Below are 15,111 nucleotides of genomic sequence, written 5' to 3'. Positions count from 1 at the left end.
CCGGTACATTGTAAATTCTTGGTAAATGTTGGGAACATGTATGCGTGCAAAGTCACTTCAGTCATGTCTGAGTCTGTGTGACCTATAGACTGCAGCTCACCAGGCTCCTCTGTCCATGGGATTCTCTAGGCAAGAATACCAGAGTGGGTTGCCATGCCCTCCTCCAGGGAATCTTCCCACTCCAGGAATCAAACCCGCATCTCTTATGTCTCCTGTATTGGCAGGTGAGTTCTTTACCACTAGGGCCACCTAGGAAGCCACTTAATATATTCATCATATATGAAAATGAAGCCCTAACCTCTACAATACCTCTACATTAATTTATTAAAATTTTTTTTAACAAAGCATTGATCATTACATTCAAGCATAAGTTAAAATCTGAACCTAAGTCAAATCAGGAGTCATTAAGATTTTTAATCCAAGCAATGATTATAGTGTAGCAGAAATAAAGTTCTCATCTATTAGCGTGAATAACTTGAAACATTAAAGACTCAATCCACATGAAATTCAACCCTGAAGTTGCAAGAAGTCCAAACTATTTTAACCAAGAATGATTGAGGAGCTAGGACATGGCATAGAAAGTTGATCATTTCAAGCTCCAAACTAAACAATAAAAATAAGAAGACTCAATAATCCCTTTGGGTATTTATTCATCTGTTAAGAGAGGACCATGAAAAATAGATAACTTAGTCTGACTTAGCTCTACCTAAGTATTATATTCTGATGCAGATGTGCGTTGGGCTTTTAACATGGTTGGTGTCACATTTGAAAGGAGCTGGGGCCAAAGCGAGGGACTGGAGTCCCACCCCAAATATTCTCTATTACATTACTCTATCCTAGAGCTAAAATGATTCCATTTTTCATCCTCCAAATGCAAACATTTTATTTTTACCTCCCAAGTCACTTTAAGCCAATATTAGTTTATGTCTCTGAACTGGGATTTACTCCAGAAAGATTTTTTCCTCTGTAAGGGAGGCTGGTTAAATTATATCCAGGCCCCCTCAGGAGCCAGACATTTTTTAGGATGAAGTAATATCAACAAGTAAAATGAGAAAGTGTTTTTAATTTTGCCTATTTCGTTATTTATCCATTGATTATTCCATTCATTTTTGTAAAGTTGTGAGCACAGTAGTTGCTATACAACAAAAACAAAACTAAACTAAGAGATGCCATAAAACATCTCAGTAGGGAGTCAAATCAACTTGAACTAAAAAATCTAGGACAAAATTTATGAGTGTTTATGTAACATTTTGTGAGTTAATTAATTTCCTTGAATCCTTTATTAATTCCTATCTCTCCAGGTTGTAGTGAATATGTTGTTAATTTGTATGAAAAATCCAGGATCTGTTATAGAGACCCTGAAAACATGCTAGCTTTCTTTTTTTCTGTGTTGGACTACTGATGGGTTAATAAGAATGCTGGGTATTATCTCAAAGGCTTCTCAGGTATTCTGCTTACTCTTGACACGCTGTCAGTTTGTTGAGATGCTGATTTTAATATGAGGCAAAAAATTACGCATTGTTATTCACAGCAACTCTCCCTGAAGTAGATGTGTTTATACCATCAAAATTAAGTTCATCACATTTTCTATTTCACAAGACATTTCACTGTTCCTTATTTTATCTGCTAGCTATCTTATCAAGAAATGTTCCCTTTTATTTATATCTTAAATCAAAATAACTTTTAAATGGACTTTATTCTGCCTTTCTTGACCTCTTGACAGTAAGTCTGCAGGTGCTGTGTAGCAAAGCATTGTTGGGAGAAAGTTAGGGAACCTGCTGATTTTATCCTGTACTGTCTCCTCTTTGTCAAGTTCAATCTGGTTGTATCTGCTACTGTCTCAAAAATGACGGTAACCTCCTTCTCATTTTCTTGGTAGAATTATCTTTACAGCAGGTGTTTCAAACTCTCCCATTTCCTTAATGCAATTAATACTCTCAGATCTGCAGTCCCAAGATTGACTCTCAAAGGACAACTTCCACTCCTGTAGTATGGAAAACATTGACACTATTTAACATGCATTTCCTCAGATGTGCCTACATTTACTTCAACATATCTTAAATTCATCCTATTTGCCCTACAAGGCTCACACAGTAAGGCTTCTCTCCATTTTTCTGCAGTTTTTTAATGCAAATTCAAGCCGACTTGTGGTTTATCCCTTGTCTGTTAACATCAGCAACTAACTACTTTACTCAACCTTCTGTATTTTCCTCTCTGGGAATAATTTTTCTCCACTTTTAAACATGCTATTTATACCCTATGTAAAAAAGGTTTTCAAGGGACTTCCCTGGTGGTCCAGTGGTTGAGAATATGCCTACCAATGCAAGGGGACATGAGATTGATACCTGGTCTGGAAGATTCCACATGCCATGGGACAACTAAGCCTGTGTGTCACAACTACTGAAGCCCATGCTCTACAACAAGAGAAGCCACTGCAATGAGAAGCCCACACACTACAACTATAGACTAGCCCTTGCTCGCCACGAGAGAAACCCTGCACATAGCGAGGAAGGCCTGGCACAGCCAAAAATAAATACTAAAAAAATTGTAACTGCAACGTTTCATTGTTTAAAAAAAAAGTTTTCAATTTCTCTGTTGCCTTCAGTGCCATCTTTCTGATGGAAATTTCTCAAATTTCTCAGTATGCATCGACTGGCACCCGCACTTCCTCTTTTCACTTGCTGTCCACCACTATCTTCCTTTTTTTAAAAAACTGAATGGAGTATAGTTAATTACAATGTTGTGTTGGTTTCAGGCATACAGAAAAGTGAATCAGTTATACATATATCCTCTCTCTTTTTTTTTAAGATTCTTTTCCCATATAGGCCATTACAGAGTTTTAAGTAGAGTTGCCACTCTCTTGCTTTGATTTCCATCAACTAACATAAACTGCTTGCAAAAAAGTTACCAACTCATCCTCCTTGTGCATTCCAATAGGTTTTATCTAGCCTCAGCTTCCTGAGTAATTTTATGAAATATTCTCTTTCCTTTTTTTTCTGAATAGTGGAAAATTTTCTGATTTATGTCTTACCTCTCTGACCATCTCAGATTCTTCATTCTCTCCAACCCCCTAAATGAGTGGCTCTTGAAACCCCATAATTAGTTAAGTGATTTTATATATTCCCAAGGATTCAACCGACACCTCCATGCAAATGCATTCTGGCCATATAACCAGGTCTTATTTCTCACATTGACAGTTATTTTGTTTCTACGAGGATGCACTTATGTCATGTCTAAAGGGCAGAACATGATACTGAACACTATTAAATTAAAAAAAAAATCAAAATTGTATGCCAGTGACAGAATCAGTTTTGATGAAAAATTAGAAAAAGTACATATTCTGAAATATCCTACATATGCATTTTAACTAAACATGTTTTCATGATGTAGTTTTTCAATAAATTCCTCTTAATCTCAGTATCTGTTTATACAAAAGAGGTAAAGAGAGACCGCACCATTGCAAGTACAATAAACTCACTTTTTTGTCTGCATAGTAAGGGTCTAAGTCCTCCAGGGGCTCTGACACCATGCCCGGAGGAATGTCCCCATAGATGAAGGGCAGCTGTTTGCCGGCTTCCAAGTCACTGCTTGGCTTTGGCCCTTCTTCGTCATCATCTCGCTTTTCTTCTTTGGGTTCCTTTGTTTTTCCTTCAGCAATACGTTGTTCGATGAGGGCAAGAGACTGTGTTGTGAAGAAGACAAAGCTCTGAGGTCCCGGGGGAGGCAGCAGTGCCATCTTTTCATCCTGTATGTGTTTTATTTCCCCTTCAAGTCCTTACATAAGAGGCCTAAGGAGAAACAAACGAAGCTGTAACTGTTTGCCAGTCAAGAATGACACTTAAAAAAAAATAATAATTACAGTAATAATAAAAAAACAGATTCTGGTTTCAATTGCAAGAAGTAATGTGTTCACATAATTACCATCCTGTTGAATAGGCACTTATTAAGTGACTACCATGTACGTGACTTATTTTCCATGCCCTCTAATGAACTTTAATTAAGAATTTGAACTTAGTACTTCACAGATCATAGTGACAACTTAATTCAAAATACTTAATTTGCTTTACTTTTCATCTGTGCTTACTCTTAGTGCAATTCAACTTTACTTGTTTAAAAATCTTTACGACAGGGCTTCTGACAGCACCATTCTCCAGTTCTCCTCTTTCTGCATCACCTGATCCTATTTTGTCTGACATACGCAGTCTCTACTTCTCTGTCTTAAAGAAACTCATTTCTATAAAGTGAAGCAGTGGAAGTTTGCTTTACTCTATTTTACACATTTAGATTTTCTTACAATAAATACATGAGCTTCCCTGGTAGCTCAGATGGTAAAGAATCTGCCTACAATATAGGAGACTGGGTTTGATCCCTAGGTCAAGAAGATTCCCTGGAGAAGGGAATGGCAACCCACTCCAGTATTCTTGCCTGAAGAATTTCATGGACAGAGGAGCCTGGCGGGCTACAGTCCATGGGGTTCCAAAGAGTCAGACACGACTGAGCGACTAACACACACATACACATACACATGATAAATACATGCCCTTTTACAAATCAGATAACATTTTTTCCTTTTAAATTAAAGACAATTTATGGAAATGTTTTAGAAGAACAAAGAAGATAAAAGGAATTTTGGAAACGTTTGGGATAGATTCAATTTTTAAAGTTAAAAAACAAAAACACTATGATAGGCACTCAAATTATGACTTCCTTAATTGACTTACAAGTATATACAAAACTGTAAGGTAGCATTTAACAGGAGGCTTCCTGTATGCTGTTTTCTGTCTTGCATAAGTCCTTTTGTTCCTTAACAGCCCCTGAATGCAAGTGCCAGAAGGGCTGGCAAGCCAGCTCTTGGGAATAATAGGAATTTACGTATTCTGTTCGTATGGAAAGGAGCCTTTCCATATGGTGAAAAGTAGCGATTTACAACTCTTTTCCCTTCTGATATGGAAAGTAACTTTTACAGTCCCCTCTCTTGAAAATGATTCTAGCCTCAAGCTTCCTGAATAACTTGTAAGATTTTTTTTTTTTTAGTCCCTATTTCTGCTGAAAAGGCTATCTTGTGAGAGAGTATATATATGCCCACAATATGTTGAATAAACTCCTTTGTTCCATCAGAACACTGGTCCCTGTGTCTTTCCTCATTTCACTCGCGCGCTCTCTCTCTCTCTCTCTCTCCCTCTCCCTCTCCCTTTCAGGCTGCTTCCACGGAGCACAGATATCCTCTATGTCTACTTACTCGCCGGGGCTTTCAAGTCCTCTTCAAGAGGGCGCCCTGTGCCTACTTAGATGGAGTTAACTCTTTGTCTGGAGTTATACTGATATGCTGTGTAAACCAGGGAACATCAGCCTCTTTTCTTCCTTCTTTCACTTTCTTATCGGTCAACTCTGTACCCCGAAGTTCCGGTCCATTAAAGGACCATAACACAAAACATTACAAAAAGTACAAGAAATAAAAATAAAAAAAATTATGTATTATTATTTTGGAATGATCTAAATAGAAGAGCATAAAATTAACAGTTCTTATTTTAAAAATTATAGGCGCATTATTGCACTGAGTCAAGGTAACTTCATAACTCCTACACTGGGAAATAAAAATGAGTCCTTCTGCATTAGGACTGCCTGAGAGTTGGGATACACCAACTTCTAGTATGTCAACCCACTGTGAACACCTTGAAAGATTGTGCATTAAGTGATATCTTGATACACAGAGGGAGGATGAGCTAAGAGAAGCCATGGTCTGCTCTTTTATTTTCCATTGTGAAATGTAAAAATTAAGCAAATCATAATAGTGACAACACAGGTTATATAGATTTAGGAAAAGAAGTGAAAGGAAGCTGAAACTAATTATTCTTTCTTTTACAGATTTCTCCTCTTCCCATGTTAAACAAAATCAACTCTAGTTATGTTTAGAGCAAAATGGATGACTCTTCCCCTTAGCTACTTGAGCACAGTATAAGAATAACCACACTTATCAGTAAGTAGTAGTATTAATTGCTCAGTAGTGTCCAACTCTGCAACACCACGGACTGTAGCCCACCAGGCTCCACTGTCCATGGAATTCTCCAGGCAAGAATACTGGAGTGGGTTGCTATTCCCTTCTCCAGGGATCTTCCTGACCCAGGGATCGAGCCTGGGTCTCCTGCATTGCAGGCAGATTCTTGACTCTCTGAGGCACCAAGGAAGACCTTATCAGAAATCTATGCATTTATTAAAGGTGGAAGACCAGTTTAAAAACAATATAAAAACAATCATTTTGCAATGTAAATTTATGTAAAAACTTATAAAGCAAATTTAGCTTTTCTGAAAAATAATCTTTTTATGTTTTACCACACAGCTCAGGCGGTAAAGAATATGCCTGCAATGCAGGAGACGTGGGTTTGATTCCTGGGTCAGGAAGATCCCCTGGCAGGCTACAGTCCATGAGGTCGCAAGAGTTAGACACAACTTAGTGACTAAACCACCACACACTTGAATCTGGGTTTTGCTATGGCAATGTCTTATCACATTTTTTTTAACTCTGCTAACTCATATTCATTTAAAATATTTTTACCAAATAGTTAATCTGGGCATGTTTCTATATCAGATATATAGAGCTGTGAGAGTAACGAGAAAACACGGTTTCTGTGTTTATGAAACTTATAAAAAGGAATACCAATTGAACCGAATCATACAGACAAACCTGGTTTGACCATAGTAAAGGAGAATACACTTAGTTTAACTCACATTCTTTTTTTATATCCTCAATATAGAAACAAAGATAGAGAAATTAGGCATGTATCAGGAGAGAGGGTACCATATGTAAGAGTGTTAGGTAGTTAGAATAGGAAATAGGAGTCCAAAATGGCGGTGGCTAAAGACAAGAAAGGGAAAAGCCCGCAAAAATGGAACAAAGAAAGGTCAAAGGAAGGTCCGAGGACCGGAGTGAGAACTTCAGGTAGAACAGCACTCTTGGCTAAGCCCAATTTACATAGGGCAGGCTCAGGGGGAGGGAAAAAACATATAAAAAGCGGAGCCAACGCACTCTCTCTCCTCTTTCACTCTTGTCTAGAAACCTTGGATCACTGGACAAAACCCTGAGAGGGATTGTCGGAAGATCCTCTGACCAATCCTGAGGAAATCTGGTACACTGATGGAAGGAGATATTTCTTAGATGGAAAAAGAAGAGCCGGGTATGCAGTAGTCTCCAATTTTGAGATCATAGAGGCTAAGCCTCTGCCACCAGGTTCACTTCAGTTCAGTTCAGTCGCTCAGTCGTGTCCGACTCTTTGTGACCCCATGGATTGCAGCACGCCAGGCCTCCCTGTCCATCACTAACTCCCGGAGTCTACCCAAACTCATGTCCGTCGAGTAAGTGATGCCATCCAACCATCTAATCCTCTGTTATCCCCTTCTCCTCCTGCCCCCAATCCTACCCAGCATTAGGGTCTTTTCCAATGGGTCAACTCTTCACATGAGGTGGCCAAAGTATTGGAGTTTCAGCTTCAACATCAGTCCTTCCAATGAACACCCAGGATTGATCTCTTTTAGGATGGATGGATTGGATCTTCTTGCAGTCCAAGGGACTCTCAAGAGTCTTCTCCAACACCACAGTTCAAAAGCATCAATTCTGCGGCACTCAGCTTTCTTCACCGTCCAACTCTCACATCCATACATGACCACTGGAAAAACCATAGCCTTGACTAGACGGACTTTTGTTGGCAAAGTAATGTCTCTGCTTTTAAATATGCTATCTAGGTTGGCCATAACCTTCCTTCCAAGGAGTAAGCGTCTTTTAATTTCATGGCTGCAATCACCATCTGCAGTGATTTTGGAGCCCAAAAAAATAAAGTCTGACACTGTTTCCACTCTTTCCCCATCTATTTCCCATGAAGTGATGGGACCAGATGCCATGATCTTAGTTTTCTGAACGATGAGCTTTAAGCCAACTTTTTCACTCTCCTCTTTCACTTTCATCAAGAGGCTCTTTAGTTCTTTGCTTTCTGCCATAAGGGTGGTGTCATCTGTGTATCTGAGGTTATTGATATTTCTCCCAGCAATCTTGATTCCAGTTTGTGTTTCTTCCAGCCCAGCGTTTCTCATGATGTACTCTGCATAGAAGTTAAATAAGCAGGGTGACAATATACCGCCTTGACGTACTCCTTTTCCTCTTTGGAACCAGTCTGTTGTTCCATGTCCAGTTCTAACTGTTGCTTCCTGACCTGCATACAGGTTTCTCAAGAGACAGGTCAGATGGTCTGGTATTCCCATCTCTTTCAGAATTGTCCACAGTTTATTGTGATCCACACAGTCAAAAGCTTTGGCATAGTCAATAAAGCAGAAATAGATGTTTTTCTGGAACTCTCTTGCTTTTTCGGTGATCCAGCGGATATTGGCAATTTGATCTCTGGTTCCTTTGCCTTTTCTAAAACCAGCTTGAACATTTGGAAGTTCACGGTCCACATATTGCTGAAGCCTGGCTTGGAAAATTTTGAGTATTACTTTACTAGCATGTGAGATGAGTGCAATTGTGCGGTAGTTTGAGCATTCTTTGGCATTGCCTTTTTTTGGGATTGGAATGAAAACTGACCCCAGGTACTTCAGCTCAATTAGCTGAGCTCATAGCCCTGACTCGGGAAAAGGAAAAAAGATAGCTATTTACACTGACTCCCAGTATGCCTTTCTGGTGCTACATGCACGTGCAGCTATTTAGAAAGAAAGGGGCCACTTGACCACCCAAGGGTCTCCAATCAAATATGGTGATCAAATTCTTAGACTCTTAGAGACAGTCCATCTGCCCACTGAGGTTTCAGTCTCCCATTGTAAAGGACACCAAAAAGGGAGCACGGAAGTGACATGAGGAAACCAAACAGCTGATCAGGCAGCTAAGAGAGCAACATTACAGAACAATGACCTAATAGGGGTCGCCACCTTAGTTTCACAGACTAATTTGCCAGAAACTCCTTCATATACTGAAGGTGAGACTCTTAAAGCTAAGAGTGAGGGCTTTCAAGAAGATCATATAGAGTGGTTACAAAAGGAGGGACTCCTTTTTCTGCCTGGAAACCTCCAATGGAAGTTGGTTAACTCCTTACATGCCACCACTCATTTAGAAGAAAAGACCCTCCAAAGATTACTAGAAAGGTCCTTCAGAGGAACAGGCCTCCAAACAACTGTAAGGCAAGTGGTCTCCTCTTGTCCCACTTGCCAATTAAACAACCCCCAAGGACCTCGAAGACCCCAGCTGGCCCAGCCCATCCAACGACACAGGACCTACCCAGGAGAGGACTGGCAGATAGACTTCACCCAGATGCCAGTTTCTCAAGGGTATAAATACCTATTAATCATGATAGATACATTCACAGGATGGATTGAAGGCTTACCCACCCGGACTGAGAAGGCTGAGGAGGTGGTAAAAGAACTGCTCCATGAAATCATTCCAAGATTTGGTCTGCCCAGATCACTACAAAGTGATAATGGGATGTCATTTACTTCTACGGTCACCCAAGGGGTCTCTAAAGCACTGGGCATTACTTATTATCTCCTTGTGCCTGGAGGCCTCAGTCTTCAGGAAAAGTAGAAAGAGACAACCAATTCTCAAAATCAGTGATAAAAAAGATAACCCAGGAGACCTCCCTGGGATGGAAGGAAGCTTTACCAATAGCCCTCCTCCGCGCCCATATTGCCCCCAAGGAACAGGTTGGTCTTAGTCCTTATGAGATGCTATATGGGAGACCTTTTGTTTATGTCAATGACCTCTTCCTAGATACAGGGGTTCAGACCCTCCAGTCTTTTACCATGGCCATTGGGCAATTCCAACAGGATATATGCTTGTGAGGTATGAACCAAGACCCAAAAGATTCTAAGGAGTCACCACTATATGCTCCAGAGACTCAAGTCCTAATTAAAGTCTGGAAAGAGGGGTCCCAAAAGGCTCAACTCCAGCCCACATGGAAGGGGCCCTACCCTGTAATACTTTCTACCCCCACAGCAGTCAAGCTACCAGGACACGACTCCTGGATTCACTACTAACGAGTCAAGCCGTGGAAGAAAACAGAAGAGGACACTCAATACACCTGTGAGCCCCTAGGAGAGCTCAGATACCTATTCAGAACCACAAATGAGTGCCATTCTAATGAACACCCCCAAAATCTAGTTTCTGGGGATAAGATTTCTCAGGCTAGCTCTAAAGAGCCAACACAGCTTGACAGAGATTGTACTCCAAAACAGAGAGGGGATAGATCTTCTGATCCCTGACCAAAGAGGGACTTGAGCCATCCTGGCGATGTGAATTTGGAATTGACTAATGCCCCTACTAGTCCTTGTTATGCCATATTGATGCTGCTTATGATTACTCCATATGTTATCAATGTCTAACCTGTTTTGTCTCTGCTCAGGTCAACAAGCTACAACATGCAATGCCAGTTCAACTAAGATATAAAACTACAGCCGACTATGGAGAATATCACTCACCCTTAGATGGACACTGCTATGAGGACTCTGAGGCCTGAGACTAGCAAGAGGGGGAGGCCCAATACCCCTCGCCATCCCAGTTCAGCAGGAAGTAGCCAGAAAGACCTCGACGCCCCTATTCCCAAAGAATTGGGCCTCCCATCTCTTGAGGGGGGAATGTTAGGTAGTTAGACTAGGAAACAGGAGTCCAAAATGGTGGTGGCTAAAGACAAGAAAGGGAAAAGCCCGCAAAAATGGAACAAAGAAAGGTCAAAGGAAGGTCCGAGGACCGAAGTGAGAACTTCAGGTAGAACAGCACTCCTGGCTAAGCCCAATTTACATAGGGCAGGCTCAGGGGGAAGAAAAAAACATATAAAAAGCGGAGCCAAAGCACTCTCTCTCCCTTTTTTCCTCTCCCGCGCGCTGGGGGCAATCTTCTCTTCGCGTCTTTGGGTCGACGGTCGGCAGGCCCTCATGCTTCAAGGATGGATTTTTCCTGCTATTATCTAAATAAAAGAGAGCTGTAACACTGGTTTGTCTAAGAGCTATAACATGGTCTGTCCAAGACCCGAGAGCCGTGACCTGCCGAGGGCTCTAATGTCCGTCACTCCAAATCTTTGTTGTGACGTGACAAGAACCGAGGAGCATACACTCACGTGACAAGAGGAAGTAGTGAATTCCCCGAATTAAGAACAAAATTTCAAACATTTCTGACAAATTCCAGGACTCTTTCAGTATCCTCTCCAAATATGCAGAACTAAAAACCTCTTATAAATAGTAGATATATAGCAATCATTCACAGGAAAGAACATACTGAAAGCCATGCAATGGCATAATTAGAAATAAGAACATATCTCTACCTGTGGATTCAGAATTATGGAATTTTATAATTATGGAAAAGAACAAAGTCAGTCTATTCTGATGGCCACAAGCAGCTAATAATATTGCTTTTGAACAAAATTTGAACAGTTAATGACTACATGTTTGCTGTCTTTCCTGGGTTTTAAAGTATTTGACTAAGATTATTTACTTCATTGGACTTCTCAGGGGTGCCAGTGGTAAAGAACCCACCTGCCAATGCAGGAGTTGTAAGAGATGTGGGTTCAGTCCCTGGGTTGGGAATATCCCCTGGAGGAGGCACGGCAACCCACACCAGTATTCTTGCCTGGAGAATCCCATGGACAGAGGAGCCTGGTGGGCTACAGTCCAAAGGATTGCAAAGAGTTGGACATGACTGAAGTGACTTAGCATGCATGCATTCATTTACTCCATTGTTTCTGTAAATTCAAACCAGTAAGAAGAAACATTTATTTTGATGGAAACTGAAGCTGAGATGACTTTTTTTTTTTTTTTAAGAAAGTAGTGAAAGATAAGGAATATTGCAATGTGCACATTCAAAAGCAGGCCAGGGTGACTAATGAGAGAATGAATGAATGAGAGAATGAATGAATGAGAGAATGAATGATGACTCATCATTTCACTACTAGGTAAGTACTCAAAAGAATTGAAAACATGTCCCCATAAAACTTGTACATGAATGTGTATAGCAGCATTATTCTTAATAGCCAAATAGTGAAAACAATCCAAATGTCTGTCAACTGACAAAATGCACTGTATCCACATAATGGATATCCACATAATGAATATTACATGAAAATAAAAATTAGTAAAATATAGACACATGTTACAACACAGAAGAACCCTGAAAACCCCATGAAGGTAGCCAGATCCAAAAGGTGTGTGAAATGTCCAGAATAGTCACATCCTCAGAGACAAAAAGAACATTACTGTTGCCAGAGGCTAGCAGGAGGGAATAGTGAGAAATGACCATTAATGGTTATGGGGTTAATGGTTAATAGGAATGAAGTTTCTCAGAGAGATGAAAAGAAGTTCTAAAATTAGATAATGCAATGATTGTGCAACTCGGTAACTATGCTATAAATCACTGAATTTACACTTTAAAGGATGATTTTTATGATATGTAAGCTACACCTCCATAAAACTATTATAAACAATTTCTAAGAAAACTGAATCATGAAATCCATGAAAACTGTCCTACATCAAGAAAAGAGGTTTAGAAAATGGAAACAAATGCGCACGTTCAACACCAATCTCTGCATAAGTCTCTATGGTCTCAGTATAAACACGGAATTGCTTTTGGTGTAAGATTAATTTAGGAGAAGCTATGATTTAGTTTTAGCACTTGAAGGCCAAGCTTGGTACAATTTATAAAATGGTGGTCACAAATCACTTGATTCCAGAAGTTAGTAGCCTTTTGGAAACTGTACTACATCTCTCTGAGAAACAAGGTGGTGAATGTAGTTGCCATTTGGGTTTAGGAGATTCCTCAACGCTTCCAGAAATCATAAAGGAAGGAGGGGTTACTTGTCCTAATTGACTTTAAGTGTACACATACTTGGTCTCCTGGGGCAAGAGATGGTTGAAGAGCTGGTATTTTTGTACATCTTACATTCAAATGGAGGTGTCACATCTTTCAAGAATTACTTGACAGAAATTCCGGTAAGTAGATGTCATGAACTCAGATGTCCAATACTCTTCCAATATTGTCATTTTTTTTCCCTGTTTTTCTTGTCCTCACTCTCTATTCATGCACATTCTCAATATACAGTTTACAAATCACTAAAGTATATGCAAACAGTGAGGGTAGTGGGTGATTCAAGTCAGTGGTACCACAATCGGAGATACTTTCCTCAAGCTAAATTGAAGGAAGACGCTAAGCACTTACTTAACATGAGGGTCTTGAAAAAAGTAAGTTAAAGAGCTTTGGGTCAGATTCCATAATCATCCTCTAGTTTGGTGGGTAGAGGGGAAATCACAGCCTCCTATCTGGATGATGGGAAAAAATAATGTGTACAAATTTTTGAGGGTAATTTTGCAGTATCTATCAAAAGTCTTAAATATGTTGATTCATTTTTTATTGCCAAATAACTTCCCTTCTAGGAAAGTAACAAAGAGCAATAAATCTCAGATGTCTTTAAACATTTATGAAGATATTTACTGCAATGTTTTTATAATATTGAAAAAGTGTAATCAATCCAAAAGTCTAACTGTCAGGGTTTCATTAAATGAAAAATGAACATACAATAGGAAACTGAGTGGCATCTAAAGAGTGCTTTTAAAGACTATTTAATAAATTTTACAAATCTTATAACAATAACAGAATATAGGGTACACAAACAAAAACATATACTTATTTTCATCTCAATTTTTTAAAATGTATTGAAAGTATGAAATTAAATGTACTGTATATTTAATGAATGCTATTCCTAGCTGAAGGATTAGGAGTTATTTACTAATTTATTTATATTTTTTTCAAATTTTAACAATAAAAATGTCATACTTTTTTAATCAAAAATATGTACTTAAAAAAGAAAGCATTGAAATTTATTTGACCTCTGGTGGCTTGCGGTACAGATTCCACCTGCCAGTGCAAGAGACATGGGTTCAATCCTTGGGTCAGGAGGATCCTCTGGAGAAGGAAATGGCAACCCAAGTCTAGTACTCTTGCCTGGGAAATCCCAAGGACAGAGAGGCCTGGCAGGCTACAGTCCACTGGGTCACAAAAGAGTCGAACATGACTTAGTGACTAAACAGCAACAAGACAGTTAATAAAATTAGCCAATATTTATTCTTTCCTTTTTAGTTTATAATTTGAAAATACCATATTTCCATGTATTCATATCTATGAAAGTATTTATTCTGAACTCTATTCTTATTTTCTAGCTATTACCTATGTACGTATGCATCTACCATCTATCTATTTTTATCATATACATCTTTCCAATCAAAGCAATGTCCACTTCCAGTTCATGACAATGGTCTTATTCCATGTGTTTATCACTCTTTGGCTTCTAAATCCCCACTGCATTGAAAACAAAGATGCACAGTATGGAAACAACGGTTTTATGACATCACTGAAAACCAAAAAAGACACTAAAGAGTTTTCACAAAACTAAAGAGATAGTGATAGATAGCCATAGAGATAGAGATAGACTTCCCTGGTGGCTCAGATGGTAAAGCATCTGCCTACAATGCGAGAGAACCGGGTTCAATCCCTGGGTCGGGAAGATCTCCTGGAGAAGGAAATGGCAACCCACTCCAGTGTTCTTGCCTGGAAAATCCCATGGACAGAGGAGCCTGGCAGGTTGCAGCCTAAGGGATCACAAAGAGTTGGACACAACTTGGCAATTAAACCACACATTGTATTACTCATATCACTTCATCACTATTAAGCCTGGAAATTTCAGTTTTGTATCCTTTATTCTCTCTATTTTCATTTGAGATAAGCAATGCTCCTCCTGGGAGTGTCCCCCACACTCACCCATCCTTCAAATCTCTCACATGAGCTCAGATAATGTTTGCTAAGCAATAAGCATAGAGAGGAATAGCTATTACTGCTAAAAAAAAATACCAAGAGTTACCTTTAGCCTTTCCAAGTTTGTCTTTTAAAAAGCTGTTCTTCCATGGTGACTATAGTTAATAATACTGTATTACAGGTTTGAAAGTTGCTGAGAAAATAAACCTTAAAAGTCTTCATCACAAGAAAAATAAATTAACTATGTATGACAGATGGTATCTAGACTTACTGTGGTGATCATTTCATAATGTATACAAATATCAAATTATTATGCTGTATATCTGAAACTAATTACAATGTTA

General features: G+C 39.3%; 1 protein-coding gene across 1 annotated transcript in view; it reads right to left on the bottom strand.

The window, feature by feature from the left end:
• The window catches only part of SCN9A (sodium voltage-gated channel alpha subunit 9), a 164,977-nt gene that overhangs the window by 89,784 nt on the left and 60,082 nt on the right, over positions 1-15,111 (bottom strand). The window contains exon 2 of the mRNA XM_081576010.1: positions 3,479-3,788. Within this exon, the coding sequence (XP_081432136.1) occupies positions 3,479-3,736 (258 nt within the window). The 5' untranslated portion in view covers positions 3,737-3,788. The remainder of the gene's footprint in view (positions 1-3,478; positions 3,789-15,111) is intronic.

This window comes from Giraffa tippelskirchi, chromosome 3 (genome assembly GCF_054371585.1).
Source record: "Giraffa tippelskirchi isolate mGirTip1 chromosome 3, T2T-mGirTip1v1.2.pri, whole genome shotgun sequence".
In the NCBI taxonomy this organism is placed as follows: Eukaryota; Metazoa; Chordata; class Mammalia; order Artiodactyla; family Giraffidae; genus Giraffa; species Giraffa tippelskirchi.
Note: the sequence above shows the minus strand (reverse complement) of the source record. Positions and strands in the feature narration are given on the sequence as shown.